The sequence below is a fragment of the Aspergillus viridinutans genome (genome assembly GCF_018404265.1).
Source record: "Aspergillus viridinutans IFM 47045 DNA, scaffold_5, whole genome shotgun sequence".
Taxonomy (NCBI): domain Eukaryota; kingdom Fungi; phylum Ascomycota; class Eurotiomycetes; order Eurotiales; family Aspergillaceae; genus Aspergillus; species Aspergillus viridinutans.
The window spans coordinates 1,157,274-1,177,018 of record NW_025091221.1 but is presented as its reverse complement, the minus strand read 5'-3'; the positions used below and the strand labels follow the sequence as shown (position 1 = coordinate 1,177,018).

The following is a 19,745-nucleotide window of genomic DNA, read 5'->3' as shown; positions in this document are numbered from 1 at the left end:
CTCTTTTTCATGACGATGTACACTATCGAAATGTGCATGACCTTGTATACTGTCGAGAGCGGAATAGAGATGACCTTCTCTAAACAGGAAGATCTTGGAATTAAGATTAACCTACATGTGGCCGTGCGCTGTCCTGAATGGTGATATCTGCTTCTAGCGACTGACCAGTGTGGTGGCAAGTGCAACATTACTGGCGTTTCATTTCCTACTTAAATGCCTCTGTGTTTATTGATATAGCCTGCTGTCTTTGCCTTTCTTCTTTCTACTGGACTTTGTACGATAACTGAGCGAAATCAATTCATTGTTGCTTTGCGTACTATAGTGTCAGAAGTTGACCCCTGGTGATTGAAGACTATAGGGCTAGAGAACTAAAAACAAACTTTTAAAATCATTATCTAAACGAATGAGAATGTACTGTAGAGCAATCAAAAATTCTCGCTGTCATGTCCATAACTACAAGCTGTTGATGGCGTCCATGGCTTTTGAGACGCCCGAGAGAAAAGTGGGACGCCGCATTTCATCATCCCAAAATTGCCCCTCCGAGCAATTGTATGAGTTCTCCGTGTCCATCGTCGACGTCGCCACGATCTTAGTCTTTCCCTTGAGAACAGCTGCGAGGATTGCGAGGGCTGCCTAGTCAGTTAGACAGGGAAAGGCTCGCTAGTTGGTTTGAGCACCATGACGGATAGTGGTGATCATTCAGCGTTGCTGCCACCGGGGTAGGTTTAAAGCTCGAATTTTTATGTTTTGCTACGCTGCCTGGCATCGTTCTCGCGGAGATGGACTCACATCTTCGCATACAATTCTATAACTTCTGTTGAAGGGGAAGTGCGAAGCTGGATGTCTCTATTCATAATAGCGCAATCTTGCCCTTCAGCATTCGCATTCTGATGAGACAAACTTTCCTCATTATCTCCCTTCATTCCTGGTTCATATAGCCCAAATCTTGTCATTGTGTCTAATGGAAGCGTCTAGGTCTACTGGTGATAAGGACCTAGAGAAATGGATCACACTCGTGGAATGGATGACCAGCAATGGCGGCTACCTGCACGAAAGCGTTCAGATCGCCAAAGACGAACAACGAGGTGTTCATTTCAATGTTAAGAAAGACTGGAAAAATGGTGTCGCAAAGGACACGCATCTCATCAAGATCCCAGTGGCTGCAACCATGTCATACCTCAACGTTGTCGAGCATCCTCTTCCCGCCGACAAGCAAGGCAATGGGACGGCCACTTTCTCTGCTCATGGGGTGCAGCTTCCGCGCGATTTCGTCGATGCTGTTGGACCCCATGAGTCTTCTATTTTTTTCTTGATCGGTCAGTATCTGAGGGGCTCAGAAGGGTTTTGGTTCCCGTATATTCGGACGCTTCCTCAGCCACTTTCCCTGACTACGCCATTGTATTATGAGGGGGATGATTTGCGGTGGTTGGATGGGACGAGTCTGGCACCGGCTAGAGAGCAGAGAATGGGGGTATGGAAGGAGAAGTACGAGAATGGGATTACTGAGCTTCGGAAGGCCGGCTTCCAGGATGTTGATCAGTACACATGGTATGTGTAGATGGTTGGACACCTCCATTCTCTATGTTGATCCACGCTGCTTGGCGTTGCCCGGCAAAAGTGTATTAACGAAACCCACAATAGGGACCTCTACCTCTGGTCTTCGTCCATCCTCATATCGCGGGCCTTTTCAGCCAAGGTGCTTGCCGAGGCAGTTACTGATGTGGAGCTGCCTGAAGATGGTGTGTCAGTACTTCTGCCCTGCATCGACTTGATGAACCATCGGCCTCTTGCCAAGGTAGAGTGGCGTGCTGGCAAGCAAGATGTCGCCTTTGTGGTGCTGGAAGACGTTGCCTCCGGGCAGGAAATCTCAAATAATTATGGGCCTCGCAACAACGAACAGTGTAAGTCGAAAGTGGAATGACCATATAACAAATTGAAAGTTAACTTCAGCCCAGTGATGATGAACTATGGCTTTTGCCTTCCAGACAACCCATGCGACTATCGGATCGTCAGCTTGGGACACCCTCCAGGTAACCCCCTCGACCAAGCCAGATCCTATCAGCAGCAGATGTATCCCGAGAGGCCCAAAGCCACAGAGAATCATTACTACGTGTTCAATATCTTCTATCCTCTCCTCGCACCAGACACTGCCATGGAACATTCAATCTTCTCGCCAGCCCTTTTCAATGCCGTTTCCATACTTGGTGCGAATAACAGGGAGCTAGAGACCCTTGAAATCACCGAGCAGGACATCCGAATCTCAGATACATATGGCAACTCGCGGACGGTCCTAGCCGCTCTCAGTCAGATAATCATTGAATTGATCACACATATTGTGAAGTTGAGGTCTTCATCAGAAGGCCTGGGAAATCCCGAAAACATCAAACAGACACATGCGAAGATTTATCGTGACAGTCAGATCCGCTTGTCAGAGACAGCTCTCGTTATTGCTGCCTGGACGCTCAACCGCGCACGACAGCATGATTATGATGGAAGCTGGGAAGAAACCAAGCGCTTGCTTAGCACTCATATGGCTCGTTTACCTGCGAAGAATTTCTCTGACGAGGTCAAGTCCCGTATACAAGTGAGAATCCTTGAACGGAAATCGCTCCTTGCTAACAACGGCGAACTTTTCACCTTGAAAGAACTGTCCAGCGTTCTTCCCGCTGAGATACAACGACCTTGCAAAGTGTTCTTCCAAGACGTTTTGAGAAACTCTGAAAAGGCAATACGCATGCTAGAAGGAACCGACGAGGCTTCGCCATTTGCCCTCCCGATGTTCCTGTGTTTTGTGGTTGCCACTCACAGGAACACATCGGCTGATAAATCACAACTTTCTGCCAGACTGTCTACCTGGGCTAGCTTTCTTCTTGAGAAGTATCCACCGCCCCCAGAGGATGTGGCATGGATGCTGGAGGATGAGGATGATGAAAATGTGATCAGCTTGTTCGACGACTTGCTCGATCAGATGAGAGATCAGAATCCAGACATCTTCTCGAACCTAGCTTCGTTCACCGGAGACTGGAAAACAGATAACTGGTGGCTCTCTCCGAACTGGTTGCGATGGGCCTGGATGGCTACAGAGGAGGAATGTGTGCAGGCGCCTGAAGATCCCTTGGCCTTGTTACGAGCAGGAGGACCAGGTCAGGGCTCCGTGATGCTGTCTACAGTGACTTATTTGTATATTCCGCAATAGATCGTAGTGGAAACAGGAGATCGAGAATGCTAGAAATCTGATCTGATGCATATATGACTAAGCGTAGGGCACGTGACTGTTACGGGCCAATCAGCGGGTAGCCAAAGACGGATATTCAGCAAGCGCAGGAATTGCCGCGCCGTGAAGCTCAACGACGGTGATCATCCCCAATTGACCCTTCCACCTCTCTCTTTGAGACGATCCCTCTATCCCCCGTCTATTCCCAGCAACTGGGCCATCTACCACCATGATATCTCGAGCGGCGGCTCCGTCGCCTTCCTCAATCGCCAACCTCTCATCCCGCTCTCTCCGCGTTCAGGGTTCGGCTGCCCGCTCCTTCGCCAGTGTCCAGGACAACGCACACCCCGTACGACATCATGGCGGCCTGCGGGACCAGGACCGGATATTCACGAACCTTTACGGACATCATGGTGCTGATCTGAAGTCGGCAATGAAGTTTGGAGACTGGCACAGGACTAAGGATATTGTTTTGAAGGGTCATGATTGGGTACGCCTGTCCTTTGCACCCACCGAGGATATTCTGTGGCCGTGCACTCGTGTTGCGGGGGTTATACTGGACTTTGAAGCTAATACGTGCTTAACTTGTCTGCAGCTGATTTCCGAGATCAAGGCCTCTGGTCTGCGTGGTCGTGGTGGTGCTGGTTTCCCCTCGGGTTTGAAATATGTAAGTCCTCCACCGTGCCAATACGGTGAGCTTCGGGAAAACCATTAATCTCTTATCTGCATTAGTCTTTCATGAACTTCAAGGACTGGGATAAGGACCCCAGACCCCGATACCTGGTTGTCAACGCCGATGAGGGTGAACCGGGCACATGCAAGGACCGTGAGATCATGCGCAAGGATCCCCACAAGCTGATTGAGGGTTGCCTCGTTGTCGGTCGTGCGATGAACGCCAGCGCCGCCTACATCTACATCCGTGGTGAATTCTACCACGAAGCAACCGTCCTCCAGCGGGCCATCAACGAAGCCTACCAGGCTGGTCTCATTGGCAAGAACGCCTGCGGCACGGGCTACGATTTCGATGTTTACATCCACCGCGGAATGGGTGCCTATATCTGTGGTGAGGAGACCTCTCTCATCGAGTCGATCGAGGGCAAGGCCGGCAAGCCTCGCCTGAAGCCCCCATTCCCCGCCGCTGTCGGTCTGTTCGGCTGCCCCAGCACCGTCACCAACGTTGAGACCGTCGCCGTCTGCCCTACCATCATGCGTCGTGGAGCCAGCTGGTTCTCCTCGTTTGGCGCCGAGCGGAACTCCGGTACGAAGCTGTTCTGTATCTCCGGTCACGTCAACAACCCCTGCACGGTCGAGGAGGAGATGTCCATCCCTCTGCGTGAGCTGATCGACCGTCACTGCGGTGGTGTGCGTGGCGGCTGGGACAACCTCCTCGCCGTCATCCCCGGTGGTTCCTCCACCCCCGTCATCCCTAAGTCCGTCTGCGACAACCAGATCATGGACTTCGACTCCCTCAAGGACTCCCAGACCGGTCTGGGTACTGCCGCCGTCATCGTCATGGACAAGTCCACCGACATCATCCGCGCCATCTCCCGTCTGTCCAAGTTCTACAAGCACGAGAGTTGCGGCCAATGCACCCCCTGCCGCGAGGGAAGCAAGTGGACCGCCCAGATGATGGAGCGCATGGAGAAGGGCCAGGCCCGCGAGCGCGAGATCGACATGCTCCAGGAACTCACCAAGCAGGTCGAGGGCCACACCATCTGCGCCCTCGGCGAGGCCTTCGCTTGGCCCATCCAGGGTCTCATCAGACACTTCCGTCCCGAGCTGGAGGCCAGAATCAAGGAGTACGAGCGCGAGCTGGGCGGGAAGCCCTTTGCTGGTGGCTGGCACCCGGACAGCAAGGCCGAGGGCAAGTTGATCTCCCCTGGCATGTAAAATTACCATAACCATTCCATACCTTTTTGTCTTTGATCCCATCCCGCGACGATAAGAATGGTTTCTCATTTTCCGCCCGCCTACTTTTCACACAACCATAACCGGGATATAAAAAAGATATGGTAAACATACATCCTTTAGACCCCGCCCGTCGCAAAGCCATGGAGTGATTTGTGTTTCGTGTCCGCGTATAACCTCTATCTTTCTTTCTCCTCCTGCTCTGTTTACGTTCAGTCATGTACAGTTTCCTGGTAGCAATTCAAATAATCTCATCTGTGAAGTATTTTGTGTCTTTTGAGCAGTCCTAATTAAGTGTTCGATTACGTAAGCTCATCTCCAAGGAGCTATCCAGCAATGACTACAGAGTATTCCATAGTCCTACTACAGATAAGGCCTCTAGCTTCACCAACTTTAAATAGTTCTTCATTTCTTCCGTGTAAAGACTGCATAGCTAGCACGAAACCCAATCAACCTCTTGAAGCAAATTAGATAATATTATCCTGTCTGACAGGCAGAAAAAGCAACCATATTTCGATCTCAGCCATCATCACGCCCATGTGATATTCACTGCTCCTCCACCCTTTTCAGCTCAAAGTCGTTTCGTGTCAAGCAAATGTCAACCAGAAAATCTCGATTTAATTCTCCGAATTTGCCTCGTTCTCATCTCGGTGTGCCTCCTTGTTCTCGCTTGCGGCCTTCTGAGTCTCCTTCTCCACCCGTTTCTGATCCAGCTTGGTGAGTCTTGCCAGACGCCATTTCATGCCGTGGTGGTACTCCACCCACAGCAGGCCTAGGCCAGCCAGCATCAACAAGCCCCAGAAGACGAAGCACCAGCCCCAGCCCATGGCGGTGAGCATATGGTCAATCACAGCAGCACCCACGGCTCCTAGCCAGCATCGAACGAGGTTCGATGCCGCGGACGCGGTAGACGCTCGGTCTGGAAACAGATCCACCATGAGCGTGTTTAGAGTGTTGAGGGAGGCGATGAAGCTGAATCCGATGATGAACTGCAGGACAAGCGGTGCCGCCAGCGGCGCTCCCTGCTGAAGGACCCAGCCGTACGGGATGAAGGCAGCTACACCGAGGGCCATGAGGGGGAAAAAAGCCTGTAGACGAGCCCTCTCGATAGGGAAGCTCCGCAAATCGTCGCCCTTCTTCCGATCCACTGGCATGCCTATTTTACGAGCAATGCGGCGATAGTTGAAATCCAGCAGTTTGCCGTTGAGAATGGCTGCGATGCATGAACCCACCCCGAGAGGACTATGATTTCATGAGACAGATATAGTCAGCATATCTCTGGTCGTCTGACAAGCCATTCCCAGGGGCGGATCAACAGTGAGCACTTACATATAGCAAAGACCAATTTGAAGGTCGTTAAAGCCATACAGCTTGCCAAAGAGGTTGGGTGTGCTTGTCAAGAGCGCAGTGTTAGCCAACATGGCCAATCCGACATAGGAGACCACGATGAATGCATCTTTTTCCAACAAGATCGCGAAAGCCTCGAGTGGATTCGGGAACGAAAGCTTCTTGTCTTCACGTGCTTGGTTGAGATTAGCTCTCTGCTGCTGATGAGCGAGGCGTTCTTCGGCTGTCATCTTCTTTAATCGGCGTCGTGCGGCCAAGTACTGAATGACAGACATCCTCCACCATTGGTTGGGAGGGACACTGCCATTTCCCACGATATTGCGATTAGTCTCTGGCATCGTGATCACGAACGCAACAAGGTAGCCACCACTGATAATAACCAGGAACCAGAAAACACTTCTCCAGCCGAGAAACTTGGCCAAAATACCTCCAATGACCGGTCCTAGAGCCGGCGCCACCATAACACCCGCAGCCACAGGTCCAATGAAGCTTCCTCTCTCCGACGCCGTTGCAATGTCCGCTACAACTCCATAGCCAAAGGCAATGGTGCCACTGCTACCCGCACTTTGGATACAGCGAAGAACCATCAGCGCCGCGTAGCTATTCTGCAATGCGAGGCCGATGTTAGCAGCCAGGTAGACAGTGAACGCAAGAATGTATGCCGGACGACGACCTCCCGAGTCGGCAAAAGTGCCGATGAAACTCGGAGCTAGACCCTGCAAAATCAGGTACGTGGTGATGGTGAGATTGATCAAGGCAGTAGTGAGATGGTAGTTTCTAACAAGCGTCGGCATGACAGGGAAATAGATCTGGGCGGACAGAGGAGAGAAGAACGACGCCATGGAGATCATGAAGACGATGAAGCGCTTCTCATTCTTGCTAAAGGCCGAATGAGCTTCACCCTCGGTTTCGCCGTCTGCCTGCAGGGTCGTGGCCTTCTGAGCTTCAAGAGCAGAAGGATCCGAGCCTGAGGATGCCTCTGCCGGCTTGTCGACATGGTACTGAATCACATTCTCGCCGTCGTTGGAAGAAGAGGAGGGCGCGACTCTCTCCTCCTGGACTTCGTGCACTCCGCCAGACATTGTCGATGAATTCAGTACTTGTGGGATGGCTACAAGAAAGAGATTAGTCCTCGGAAGGAAACACAGACACCGAGCCAGGACAAGGGTACGTGCATCTGCTTTGCTTTTATTGCGTTACTTCCCGGTCTTTCTCTCCTTCTCTGCTTCCGCCCCTTCTTGAAAGAAGCAAGGATAGATCTGCCCTGGAGGACAGTGTTCTCGTATAAAGAAAGCCGGACACTTGTATACGTTGGCAAATCCGACTGATTATGTTGCGCTCTTGAAGTGCGTATCCAGGTCGCTGACTGGCAAAGGAGACAAACGGCGATGCACCTAGCCAGGCACAGAGGAAGGGCTTTGGCAAGAAGACAAGACAAGACAAGACCAGAAGCGAGAGAGGCTGTGGAGATCTCTCAGTCGAAGCTCTGTGTCGCCTTTGCACAACGGGGAACCGGTATCACTGGCCAGAACCCCAATCAAGACGAAAGCCGGAACCGGGCCTGAAGCCTGAACCGGGGGTCGCCCACCGCTCTTTCCTCTTTCTCTTTCTCTTTATTCATAATGAGCACAGAATGACGACCAGATCAGGCAGGCACGATTCATGATTACCTGAGGCATCTATCGAGGCATCTATTCCTAAGGTACACTAGAAAGACACTAGAAACACCATGCTTGATTAGATCTAATGGTAAAACAGGGTGGTGAGATACACGCAAAAGACGAAAAACGCGACTTCGTAAACTGGCTCAGTTCCCTTTCCGGATGACACACTGCATGTTGTCTTTCGAATCCAAGCAATAGCGTAGAGAAACCCATTTGCAGGCAGAGCTGCCGTAGCAACAGCTGGCACATCCAAGAAAGCGAAAGTGAGCGAGGAGAACCAAAGTAAATGTCATGACAGTCACCTCAATGGCCACAAATGCACACATATCTTTCATAATACAAAGGACCTCCTTGCTTTTTTCCCTCTTCAATATCCTCCAGCCATGATAGTATTGTAGTACCTCCGACTCATCTCTGCTGTTTGCATGATGCGCGCGTCGCCAGTGAGAGGTAGGTTGAGCACAGAGGGCAACTCGATCGCCTGTTGTTCGTCAGTTATATTTGAATCAGGGACAACAGTAGCGTTGGGACAGATGCGGTACTTACGCTGACGTCCTCTCGTGTAGTCCAACCGGCTACGGCTCGGCTCATTTCCTTGAAGGCGACTCTTGCCTCCAACCCCTCCACTCCAGACCCCTTGCCAATCGTCTCCCCCATCGTGACAAGCGCATTCACTAAGCGGCTCAACCGAGTACGATCACGCTTTCCATTCTTGGCAGTGACAAGGCGCAGGAAATCGTCGTAGATTCCACCGCCGCTCGCCCAGCCTTGCACCTTGCGTTCCGGTCCCTCGCCAAAGCCCGAGATCAAGGCCTCCAGAGTGGCGTAGTCCCGTTCAATAACCGCAGTTGGTCCCACGACGCGGCAGAAAGTGGAGTGCGCATCATTCCAGTTCTTACCGCGGATCAGACAATCCACCTCTCGGGCGGCATCGCCGCTATCACGAGCAAACAAAGCCTTCGCACCCCAGATCCAGGCCTCGGGAAGCTGCAACTCCGTGGTGAGATACTGCCAGGTGGCATCTGGTGCACCCTCTGCAGTCAGCGGTTCGGGCAAGGAGGATGCGAAGCGTGCCAACGTTTCCTTGACAGCACGTTCACGATCCAACGCTTGAGAGAGATGGAGCAGAACGAATAGTGCTTGCCCAAGCTGCCCACTAGAACTAAGCTCCCAAGCGTAATCCCACACCAATTGGTCAGCCCGCAACGAGTTGATCTTGAAACAGTCGTGTTGTCCGACAGCGGCCGCGAGTAGCTGATACAGCTGGAACGGCAACCGGGTAGAGAGTTTGTCACCAGTGACAGATTCAGGAAGCAGGGCAGCCGGGAATTCGAGTGCTGGCAAATCAGAACTCTGGGTAGCAGCAGTAGTACCCGAGTAGACCTTCAGTAAGACCCAGAGAGGAGATTCCCGACCCAGAGTGTCCGACGCGGCGCGCGACATAACATCTCCCTCCAGGTGGGATGCAGGGTAAGGAAAGGCAGATTCGTCCCCGCTCCTCAACTCTTTGGCGAATTTCAAAACGGCATTTTCGATAGGCTCGTCATCGGCAATACCGTACCACAAACGAAGACCAAAGGCTTGGAACCAGTCCAGCTCGAATCGCTCAGTGAAGGTAAATGTAGATGCACGATCCTCCAAAGCACCACCAGACTTGCCCTCGCTGCGGAGTGAGTTGCCAGCGAGAAGTTCGTACAGAGCTCGGATCGGTTCGGTCATCTCGGAATAGACGTTGTGCTGGCGCCACATCTCAATCTGTCTCGCCATGTCTGAGCTAGTTGTGGCATCTCGACCAATTTGCGAGACCAACGTAGCCAAATGAAGATTTTGGCTCGCAATCAGAACTTTGCATGCCTCTTCGACTCGGTGAGAACACAAAAGGTGGACAGCCCGTTCCTCAGAAGATTCAATTTTATCCAGGTCATGGGCGTGTCTCTCGCGCACGATGCTCTCCCATAGACGACTGAGTCGGTCCTTCTTGATACGTTGGAGGTATTTGGGACGGAGTTGTGGCGGCACCCCAGCAGAGATATCATCTTCGATCTCATCATTGAACAAGATGTTAGCGAGCTGCCAGATGAGTCTTTCCTGGTCCGATTGTGTGGAGCTCAGCGGTGTCTGCGTGAACTGTCCAAAATCGGACTTAGCCAGACGAGCGAAAGGAATGCCTTCAACGCGCTTGATGTGAGATTGCTTTCTTTGGGCATCTACCATCCCGCTGGGCTACGACTCCGTCAGTATGTGAAATATCCTAGGAACCTACGGAATCGGTCCATACCTCGCCGTCTTTCTTGAACACCATCACCTTAATGTCTCTCTCTTCGCTGGTGACAGAAAACTTTTCCTCCCAACGGGTACCTGTCTGAGGAGAGACTTCTGCCATGTCGTTCCTCGCGCAGATAATTGAATCCATTGGGCCCCAGCGCGGCTTGAAGGAGTGATGAAAGGCCAGGTCGTCCTCGTTTAATTCATTCGATTCGCCAGCGAAGGTTTTCGGTTGCTTGTTATAAGGCCACTATGAGTTGAAGAAGAGGATTAGTCAATATTTCCACTATAAATTAGTTGTGATTCGACTATCTGTAATGACCGCCTGCAGCGGACAACGTCTAAACTACATTCTAAACAAGCAAACCGTAAAGGCAAACAACAGATAGCAATGAATCAAGGGAGTCAAACCTCAAAACCTTTCGGCTGTACCGGCTGCGCCTTCAGAGGAGATTGCCCCTGCTGCTTACGCGGCTGCTGGAACAAAGAGTTCATCAGATCGATGCTCGTCGCAAACCTTTTCTGTCGGTGGTCGGTGACAGATTTCTTCGGCATATCGTCGTGAAGAGGTCGGTCTGTAAAGGCATTTGCTTGTATTTCGCGAAGTGCATCCCGGTTTTGCTTCCTTGGACTGATTGTGCGCTGCAGCTGTTCGGCCCAGTCGCCGCTAAGGTTGAGACGTGCCTTTGAGGGAGTTTCCCAAGGTCTCAACGAGGGTTGGGTGTTGTCAATGTAGCTGTCGGTACTGTTGGCATCGTCATGCTCCACGGTATGATCAAGGTTGGGAAAGGTGCCCGCCATATCCATTTCCTCGCCTTCATCGAATTCAACATCTGATTCGCCAGACTGCTGGCTCTCGGTGACATCGTCGCCATCCTGCTCAGTAGTTGAACCCGTGGAGCCGTCCCCTAAAAAAGACTCATCCTCTTCCACAGAAGCCGCGTCCTTGTCTCCGATTGTTTCCATTACTTGATTACCAAACGCCCCCGGAACCATCTTGCGCTTCTTGAAATCGAAAGTGTCGTCCTCGACCCCGGCCACAGATCCAACAAAAGAGTCGTCAGTTGTGAATGTGGAGGTTGGCTCCGAGCCCACGGTGTTCGCGGGATTGGCAGGAGTCTGGGCCTTCGGAGTCGGAGTGTCAGGAGCAGCACTCAAAGTGCTTTGGTTGAGGCTCTCACCTTCATCATCGCTTTCATAATCAAGGCCATAGGTGGTGAAGTGGGGGACCTTGAAGATCCATGTTCCCGTCTCCGTCTCGTAGTCGATAAACTCAGTATTGTGCACCTTTCTCAGACGGTCGACGTGTTTCTCGAAAAGGGGCCCGCTTGTAAGGGGTGTAGGTGACTTCTTGTCCCTACCTCTCGGCCACGAGTTTTCTATCCGTAAAATGGATGGCACGTTCAGACCCTTGCCCATTGGAGGCTTAATTGCTTCATCGGGGTACACCGTGATCTTACGCACGCCGATTTCCACGAGCCCGCCAAAAATCTGGTCGAGGTCGATTGTTGTCAGATCGACAGGCTCATCAAAAGTCACCTGACCACAACGTTGACGGCCGACAGTGAAGCCAACAACATGCTTGAGGTCTTCACGGCTCATCTTACTGAGTTCAGCGCGGGATGGCTTCATCCAGTACTCGCCAGGTTTGGGGTCACTGCCGGGAACGAAGGGAAGTCTGCTGGAGCTGTCGGTGATGGCAGCATGCTCAGAGTCTTCTGGAACAGAGGGAAGATCTTTGCTACGGACGGATTCCATCTCCGGACGGGCAACCATGTCAGTGGACGTCTTCACGCCGTTGATTCCGTTGACACCTCCAGGCTTGCGAATCGAGCGCAGAAACCCAAGTTCCTCCGGGGTAGGTTCCGGGCTCTCAGATGCCACAGGAACGATTTCCCTGCCAGTGGTTGCGTCAGAAGCCTTTGAAGATGAAGCATCGAAGCTCACTCGCTTCTTCATCTTGTCGGTCGACTGAGTAGCATCCTCGCCATTAGAGATCGGAGCGGCGGGAGTGCTTGCGGGACGTGCGAACAAGTCGTTGCGCAAGGACCGATCGATGGTCAAGCGCTTCAGGCTTCCACTGGACAAGCGAGAAGTACCCGAAAGCGCACCGGGGGACAAGACACTGTCAGTCTCTGGGTCGAAGGTCTTGCGCAAGTTGCTTGTCGAGAAGCTCTTGCTAAAGCTACCCCGTCCAAGGCTGCCACCGACACTTCCGCGAAGGCTGCCGCCTAAGAGACTGCTTCCCAGGCCAGTAGGGGTGCTAGTGGTGCTGGAGGGTGATCCGTAAGTGGAGTAGGAAAATCCGTATCCCTGGCGCTTTGGGGGTGTGATAAGACGATTCGCTGCAGTTGGTGTAATCTTGTAGACGGGCAGTGGAGTGCGCTGCTTTTGCTTGATCGACGAAGAGAGCGGTGTGGCCAGGGGGCCAGGGCTTGGGGCGCTAGGAGCAGGCAAGCCAGAGAAGATGGACTGGTTGCCATACGGATTGCCATCGAGCAAAGAAGCCTGCAGACTTCCAGGAACAGGCTGCTGTGCCTGCTGCTGTTGCAGTGGTTGTGCCTGTTGAGTTGTACCGAAGAAGCTACTGGTGCCGAGGCCAGCTTGTTGTTGTTGGCCCTGAGTGTTGCCGAAGAGCGAAGAACCCGTGGTCTGAGCAGTTGTACCTTGGCCCCCAAACAAAGAGCTACCGGTACCAGTGGCACCGCCGAAGAGGCTCGGCTTCTGTTGCTGCTGAGCTTGGCCACCACCAAACAAACCACCTGTACCCGTCTGTTGATTCTGGGTTCCTCCAAAACCTCCGAATGCGCTAGTGCCTGTGCCAGTGCCAGATGTTCCCGCGCCAAACAGGCTCTTTTGGCCCTGTTGCTGATTTCCACCGAAAAGAGAACTTGTCCCAGTTTGCTGAGTATTACCCCCGAAAAGCCCACCACCTGTGGTCTGCTGCTGAGGCTGTTGAGCGTTCTGACCGAAAAGGGAAGTGCCCGTAGTACCAGCTGTACCGCCACCGAAGAGGCCGGTGCCAGAAGGCTGTTGCTGTTGGGTGGTCGCGCCGAAACCGCCAAATAATCCCTTGTTCTGCGGCTGGTTCTGAGCCTGGTTCTGCTGACCGAATCCACCAAACGCGCCCGTACCACCAGTCTGCTGCTGACCGCCAAATGGAGAGGAGGTTGCGGCAGTACCACCGAACGGACTGGCCGTGCTGGTGTTTTGCGCGCCAAATCCGCCGAACCCCGTGCCGGTACCAGTTGTAGCGGTGCCTGTACCTCCGCCGAACAAAGGCTTAGCTTGCTGTTGAGTGTTGCCACCGAATAACGAGCCTCCCGTTCCTGTCCCCGTGCCAAATCCAGTTGTTCCAGTTGGCGTGGAACCAAAGCCGCCAGTCGTGGCAGTGGCACCACCGAACAGGCTGGGCTGAGACGTTGTGGAGGTTCCTCCTCCGAAGAGGGAGTTTGCTGGTTTAGCGGCTCCAAACAGAGGGTTAGTGGAGGTAGAGCCAAATCCGCCAGTGGTCTGAGTCGTGCCAAATGCGGAGGGCGCGCTGGTGCCGGCGCCAAATGGAGAAGAAGTACTGCCAAATCCAGTGGACGTTTGCGCTCCGAAACCGGATCCACCGAAGGCTGACGTTCCAAAAGCCCCGGCCTGTCCACTTCCGTTTCCGAACCTGCGACCCTGGTTATAGTCGCCCAATCGCAGCTCCTCGAAGGAATATTTGCTGTATGGTTGCTGGAAAGAGATGCTTTGATAGTGGTTGGTCACATTGGAACTGCTATCCTTCTCCGTGAACGGGCTGAATGGAGTGCTACCGGTGCCTTCACAGGGAGGCACTGCCTGTTGGAAAGCAGTTCCTGTGCCACCGACAAAGCCAGCAGCGCCTCCGAAACCGCCTCCTGTTCCAAAGCCACCAGTAGTACCGGTGGGGGTGGTGGTGGTGCCAAAGCCGCCAGCAGGCTTGTTGCCGAACAGTCCACCACCAGTTGTTCCAGTGCTTCCAAAGCCTCCAGTCGTTCCTGTAGTTCCTGTTGGTCCTGTCGAACCGAAGCCACCAAATCCAGTACCGCCTGTGGTGGAAGTTCCGCCGCCGAAGAGACTACCACCAGATGTTGTACCAGTGCCAAAACCGCCAGTGCGATTTTGGCTGCCGAAAAGCGAGTTCTGTTGGTTTTGTGTATTTGCTCCAAATCCTAGAAATAAAATCCCGTGTTAGTACCTGAAGATGAGTTCCTTTTCGGAGAAAATGGCAAAGCATCGATGATTGAAACAGTCCGTCCTCGGACAGGGATCCCATGTAAGCCTTGGAGGCAATGTTCCCGGACAACTCAACACGCGCGGACCATATCAATTAATCCAGAAGTGGAGAGTCCGCGACTTGGACCCTTGAGTACTGGGTCAACTGGTACGTAACGCAACTACGGTCGCAATTCACTTTAAAATGCGAGACGACTCCAACCAAAGGAGCGCAGAACCCCGGAATCTGTCCAAGGATGGGACGCAGAGAAGAGAAGCAACCGCTAAGCTGATGAACATCGTCATTGTGCACCTACCTCCGCCGGAACCAAAGCTACTGGAGGTGTTTCCAAACAGGCCACCGCCTGATGTGTTACCGCCACCAAAAGGGGACGAGGTGGATCCAAAGTCTAGATGACGGGGAAGATGCGGTCAGAGACTGTAGTCAAGCTGCGATTCCTTCTCTTGTGGCTACTGCGTCGCCCTTCGTCGCGAGTCATCCGCGGGGTGATGGCGAGATCCAGTGGTTGTGAGAGACCGTCGCGCGGGTCGACGTCAGAGGCACCAGCATAGTCCAGGACTGAGATCCGAAGCAAACGAGGCACGACAAACAAATTATGAATGACAGGCGGGATATGGGTAATATCGCAACATGATGATGGATCACAAGACCTACCTCCTCCAGGAGTTGTACCACCAAAGCCAGAGCCGGCGCCGAAGCCAGAGCTCTGCTGGGTGTTTTGTCCAAATCCTCCGAAGCCACCGAAAGACATGATGATTGACGACGTTCTTTGAGGATTAAGAATTCATAAGTTGAGGAGCGAAAAGCGATCGTTGACCGAGTTATTAGAGAGGTGCTGAACGTAAATAAACTGTTAGAAAGATGATCTACCGCGACGCCCTTCGCACGAAGTCGAAATTCGAGAAGATAACTTGCGAGTCAGAGTGGCGTCGTCGCGCAAGAGGAGGGCAGCTCACAAAGAGTTTGTGTTTGTTTAGCTTTTCTCTCGGGTCGCTCGCTCTGCTTTTTATAGGGGCGAAATAGTCAACCCTAGCTTAAGACGGATTGTAAAACGACCGTCAAAGCCAGAGAGCGAAGTATCTAAAGAGATGGTGGCAATGGGGTCAGGAAATATGGCAAAGAGGACGGGGGGATGGAAGGGAAGAAGTGACGCGCAGAGATCAAGAAAAAGAGGAAGAAAGCTGCCCCAGAGCGAAGTGAGATGGGAGACGGCCCGGAAGTTCAGTGGATTGCCTGTTGCGGTTTAGCCTCCGAGGCGCCTTGGTCACCTAAGGCACTATAGTAGTTACTTGTAGGTATGTTTGGGCCTGGAGGACCATTCACTACTCCGTACTCACTACTCACTACTAAGGTATCTGAACTGGGAAAGTGAACAGGAGAAAAGTGATTTAAGTGTGAAGTAGATTGTGCTTTTGTAGTAGTTGCTCCCATGGTAGAAACGTTTCCCTTATTAATACCCCATTCAACGGCGGAACTTTTACTGGGAGCGTTGTCAACCGACTGTCATGTGACCATGGATGCCTGATCAGGCGGGCGGCATCAGAGGGAGTCTCCAGGCATCTCTGGCGGATTATTGCACTCCATAATAGATGAATGGATAATGTCAATAGAGAACACGATACAGCACTGAAAACCTATCTAATCAGTAGGGCCATCGTCGCCTTTGGACTACATAATTCCGTCGAAAATAATGTGGAGCACCACACTGGTTTCCATTTCTCGTCATTCGCTGTAATGAAGTGACATGTTCTTGTTTCTCAACGCTATATTGCTCGTACTAGTCATTCTTAATCGGTTTACTATTAGAGAAACAAGAAACAATCGCATTATTTCTAGAACGAGACATTGTTGATGCCCATGAGGTACTGACTTCAAAGCCTTCCATGACAATTCTCTTTAGCATAGTACATTCGCCCATGTTCCTTCCCTGTCCAGTCGTGGAAGAGGCGACAACAGGCTCCAATCCCTACAAGGCGCACTGGAACATTTGAAGATGTGTAATATATATAGATAAAATGAATATGGCTAAATTATACGCCAAATTTCAAAGTGGGTACAACAGGGAATCACGGTATAAGAAAAGACGGCTCTGCTTCCTGACAATCCTGGGTTGAAACATCGGCTCAACGTGCTAGAAAGTCCCCTTCCTTTGATTCATTTTGTTTTGCTTCTTTGGTTCATGGCTCTTCTGTCATCGGTAGTCGTGTCATCATTCAAATCTACTTGGCTCGGGCAGCATGAACAGTCTCAATGATCTTGTCGACCACGGAAGGATCCGACAACTAGGACTCGGTCAGCAACAGATAGTAATCAAATATAGGCCGAGCAACTCACGGTCGAGGTATCACCCAAGCTATCTTCTTCACCGCTCAGAATCTTCCGTAGGATACGGCGCATAATCTTGCCACTGCGAGTCTTGGGAAGGTCTTCTACGACGTAAACCGCCTTGGGTGCGGCGAACGGTCCGATTGACTTCCGAACCTGCATCACAAGATCCTTGCGAACTTGCTCGGTGGTCTCGTTGCCCTGCTTGAGAGAAACGAAGGCGTTGACAGCTTGGCCAGTGAGCTCATCGGCAATACCGACGACAGCAGCTTCGGCAACCTGGTCTATAGCGACAATTAGCTTGCGACAGTCGCACCGGATTCTGCAATGCTACTTACGGTGTTCAATAAGAGCGGCCTCAATCTCAGCAGTAGACAAACGGTGTCCAGAGACGTTAACCACGTCGTCGACACGACCGCGAATCCAGTAGTATCCGTCGTGGTCACGGCCAGCGCCATCTCCAGTGAACTAGAACAATACAGTCAGCCAAATGTCCTTGCAGAAATTGTATGAATGAAGTATCTTACGTAGTAGCCCTTGTAGACGTTCAGGTAAGTGTCCATATAGCGTTTGTGGGCACCCCACACGGTCCGGGCCATGCTAGGCCAGGGCTGCTTGAAAGCAAGAACACCCTCGACATCATTACCAGAGATCTCCTCGCCGGAAACGGGGTCGATTATAGCGGGCTCAATGCCGAAGAAGGGCAAGGATGCACTGCCTGGCTTGGTGGGAGTAATTCCACCGAGGGGAGTGATGACGTGCGAGCCGGTCTCGGTTTGCCAGTATGTCTGTTTCAAGCATTAGTGGCAGAGTAGGGGTTTAGAAAGGGGGTTCTGGAAGTCCTTACGTCGCAAATGTGAGATTCCTCCTTTCCGACCTTCTCGAAGTACCACTTCCAGACCTCAGCGGCAATTGGTTCACCGACGGAGCCCAGGATACGCAGGTGCTCCATCTTGTGGTGGATGTGCTCATCACCGGCACGCTTCAGCAGACGCAGAGCTGTGGGGGCGACATAGAACTGAGTGACCTTGTGCTTCTCGATGACATCCCAGTAGCGGGAGAAGTTGGGGTAGGCGGGAGTACTTTCGAAAACGACAGTAGCGCAACCAAGAAGAAGAGGCGCATATACGACGTAGGTGTGTCCGGTGATCCAACCAACGTCACCACCGCAGAAGAAGCGATCATCGTCATGGATGTCAAAGACGTACTTGCCGGTCATCGCGGCACCAAGGAGGTAGCCGGCAGTAGTGTGCATGACACCCTTGGGTTTACCGGTGGAACCGGAGGTGTAGAGGAGGAAAAGAGGGTCCTCGGAGTTCATCGACTCAGGGGCGAGATAGGAGGGGTACTTCTCCACCTCCTCGTGCCACCAAATGTCACGGCCTTTGGTCCAGGGAACTTCAGCACCAGTACGCTTGTAGACCAGCACACTGGTAACATCAGGGCACTGCTTGAGGGCCTCATCGACAATGCGCTTGGTGCCAATTACCTTGCCACCACGCTTACCCTCGTCGGTGGTGATAACGACCTTGGATCCGGCATCGAGAACACGATCACGAAGGGAGTCCGAGGAGAAACCAGCGAAGACAACGGAGTGAACGGCACCGATACGGGCACAGGCGAGGAAGGCCACAACGGCTTCAGGAATCATGGGAAGGTAGATAGCGACAGTGTCACCCTTCTTGACACCGTGTTGCTTCAGGACCCAGGCAACGCGGGAGACTTCGCGGAGGAGCTCGCCGTAGGTAATGATACGGCCCTCATTAGGCTCGTCGGCCTCGTAGATGATCGCAACCTTGTTAGGGTTCTTGATGGCATGGCGATCCACACAGTTGAATGAAGCATTCAAGCGGCCTTCGACGAACCAGGCATTGTCACCATTCTCGAGGGAGCCGACGTGGGTGGTTTGGAAGTCTTGCTCGAAAGTGAGCAGCTCACGGGCCATGCGAGCCCAGAAGGTGTCAGGGCTACGGATAGACTCGTCGTATAGTTTCTTGTACTCGTCCACATCTTTCAGATGAGTCTTTGAAGGGTGCTTCTCATAGAATGCCTTGGGGACGTGAAAAGTGTCGACTTCGTGGGCCTCGAGCACCTAAACAAATGTTATTAGCCCACAGGCCGAAAAACCCCCGAGAGGAATCCGAGGGAAATTTGCTCACCACAGCCGGCTTTGGGGGCTTAACGTCGCCGTCAGACATGTTCGCGAGCTCTCAAGAAAAATGTTGAGCTTCAACTGAATGAAATTTGAAAAGTTCAGGTGAAAAGAAGGGAGGAAAGATGAGTTGGTTGAGAAATGCTGCTAAAGATGCGGGGTCAGCTTTTGTGAGCACCGGAAGCATGCAAATGCACGTGAGTTAGAACAAAGGAAATTAAGCTAAGCAATTGCAAAAGCAGTTAGACAGGAGTAGTGCGGCCGAGGGGCTGCTTAGGTTGCTTTTGGTGGGGTAAAGCTGAGGCGATGCTAGGTACCTACCGTAGAGAGCGAGAGAGAGCTAAGGTAGGGAGGCAGTAAGGTAGTAACGTATCACTCTACTCGAGAGTACGATATGGACCACCTTCGACACGAGGGTAGATGTAAGAGGGGAGAGATTAGGATGAGGAGTAGAAGGGGGACGACGGAAATAATAGAAAATAAAAGCACTGAGGAGAAGATGGGAAGGCCAGGCCGTTATATCTATTAGCCGTTCAGTACTAAGTGAGAGAGACGCTAAAGAGGATAATGTTGAGGTCCCGCTCCCCGGGTGTCCGGTGGTCGGTGGAGGCGACGAATGGT

General features: G+C 52.3%; 5 protein-coding genes across 5 annotated transcripts; 2 read left to right on the top strand and 3 right to left on the bottom strand.

The window, feature by feature from the left end:
- Nucleotides 1–678: 678 nt before the first annotated feature.
- Aspvir_007327 (SET domain protein) lies at nucleotides 679–3,196 on the top strand (the record flags this gene model as incomplete). The annotated part of the gene is made up of 4 exons (XM_043270509.1): nucleotides 679–719; nucleotides 976–1,548; nucleotides 1,642–1,901; nucleotides 1,956–3,196. The coding sequence occupies 4 exons, from the start codon at nucleotides 679–681 to the stop codon at nucleotides 3,194–3,196; spliced, it is 2,115 nt and encodes a 704-aa protein (XP_043126444.1).
- A 247-nt stretch (nucleotides 3,197–3,443) lies between these two features.
- Nucleotides 3,444–5,104, top strand: Aspvir_007326 (NADH-quinone oxidoreductase subunit NuoF; the record flags this gene model as incomplete). The annotated part of the gene is made up of 3 exons (XM_043270508.1): nucleotides 3,444–3,704; nucleotides 3,810–3,881; nucleotides 3,947–5,104. 3 exons carry the CDS (start codon nucleotides 3,444–3,446, stop codon nucleotides 5,102–5,104), a joined length of 1,491 nt encoding a protein of 496 aa, XP_043126443.1.
- Nucleotides 5,105–5,739: 635 nt separating this feature from the next.
- Aspvir_007325 (putative MFS transporter) lies at nucleotides 5,740–7,551 on the bottom strand (the record flags this gene model as incomplete). The annotated part of the gene is made up of 2 exons (XM_043270507.1): nucleotides 5,740–6,364; nucleotides 6,452–7,551. 2 exons carry the CDS (start codon nucleotides 7,549–7,551, stop codon nucleotides 5,740–5,742), a joined length of 1,725 nt encoding a protein of 574 aa, XP_043126442.1.
- A 949-nt stretch (nucleotides 7,552–8,500) lies between these two features.
- On the bottom strand, nucleotides 8,501–15,398 carry Aspvir_007324 (nucleoporin family protein; the record flags this gene model as incomplete). The annotated part of the gene is made up of 6 exons (XM_043270506.1): nucleotides 8,501–8,614; nucleotides 8,680–10,356; nucleotides 10,412–10,648; nucleotides 10,810–14,582; nucleotides 14,943–15,035; nucleotides 15,302–15,398. The coding sequence occupies 6 exons, from the start codon at nucleotides 15,396–15,398 to the stop codon at nucleotides 8,501–8,503; spliced, it is 5,991 nt and encodes a 1,996-aa protein (XP_043126441.1).
- Nucleotides 15,399–16,866: 1,468 nt separating this feature from the next.
- On the bottom strand, nucleotides 16,867–19,170 carry Aspvir_007323 (acetate--CoA ligase; the record flags this gene model as incomplete). The annotated part of the gene is made up of 6 exons (XM_043270505.1): nucleotides 16,867–16,929; nucleotides 16,982–17,256; nucleotides 17,311–17,440; nucleotides 17,500–17,760; nucleotides 17,820–19,064; nucleotides 19,132–19,170. The coding sequence occupies 6 exons, from the start codon at nucleotides 19,168–19,170 to the stop codon at nucleotides 16,867–16,869; spliced, it is 2,013 nt and encodes a 670-aa protein (XP_043126440.1).
- Between the last annotated feature and the right edge of the window lie 575 nt (nucleotides 19,171–19,745).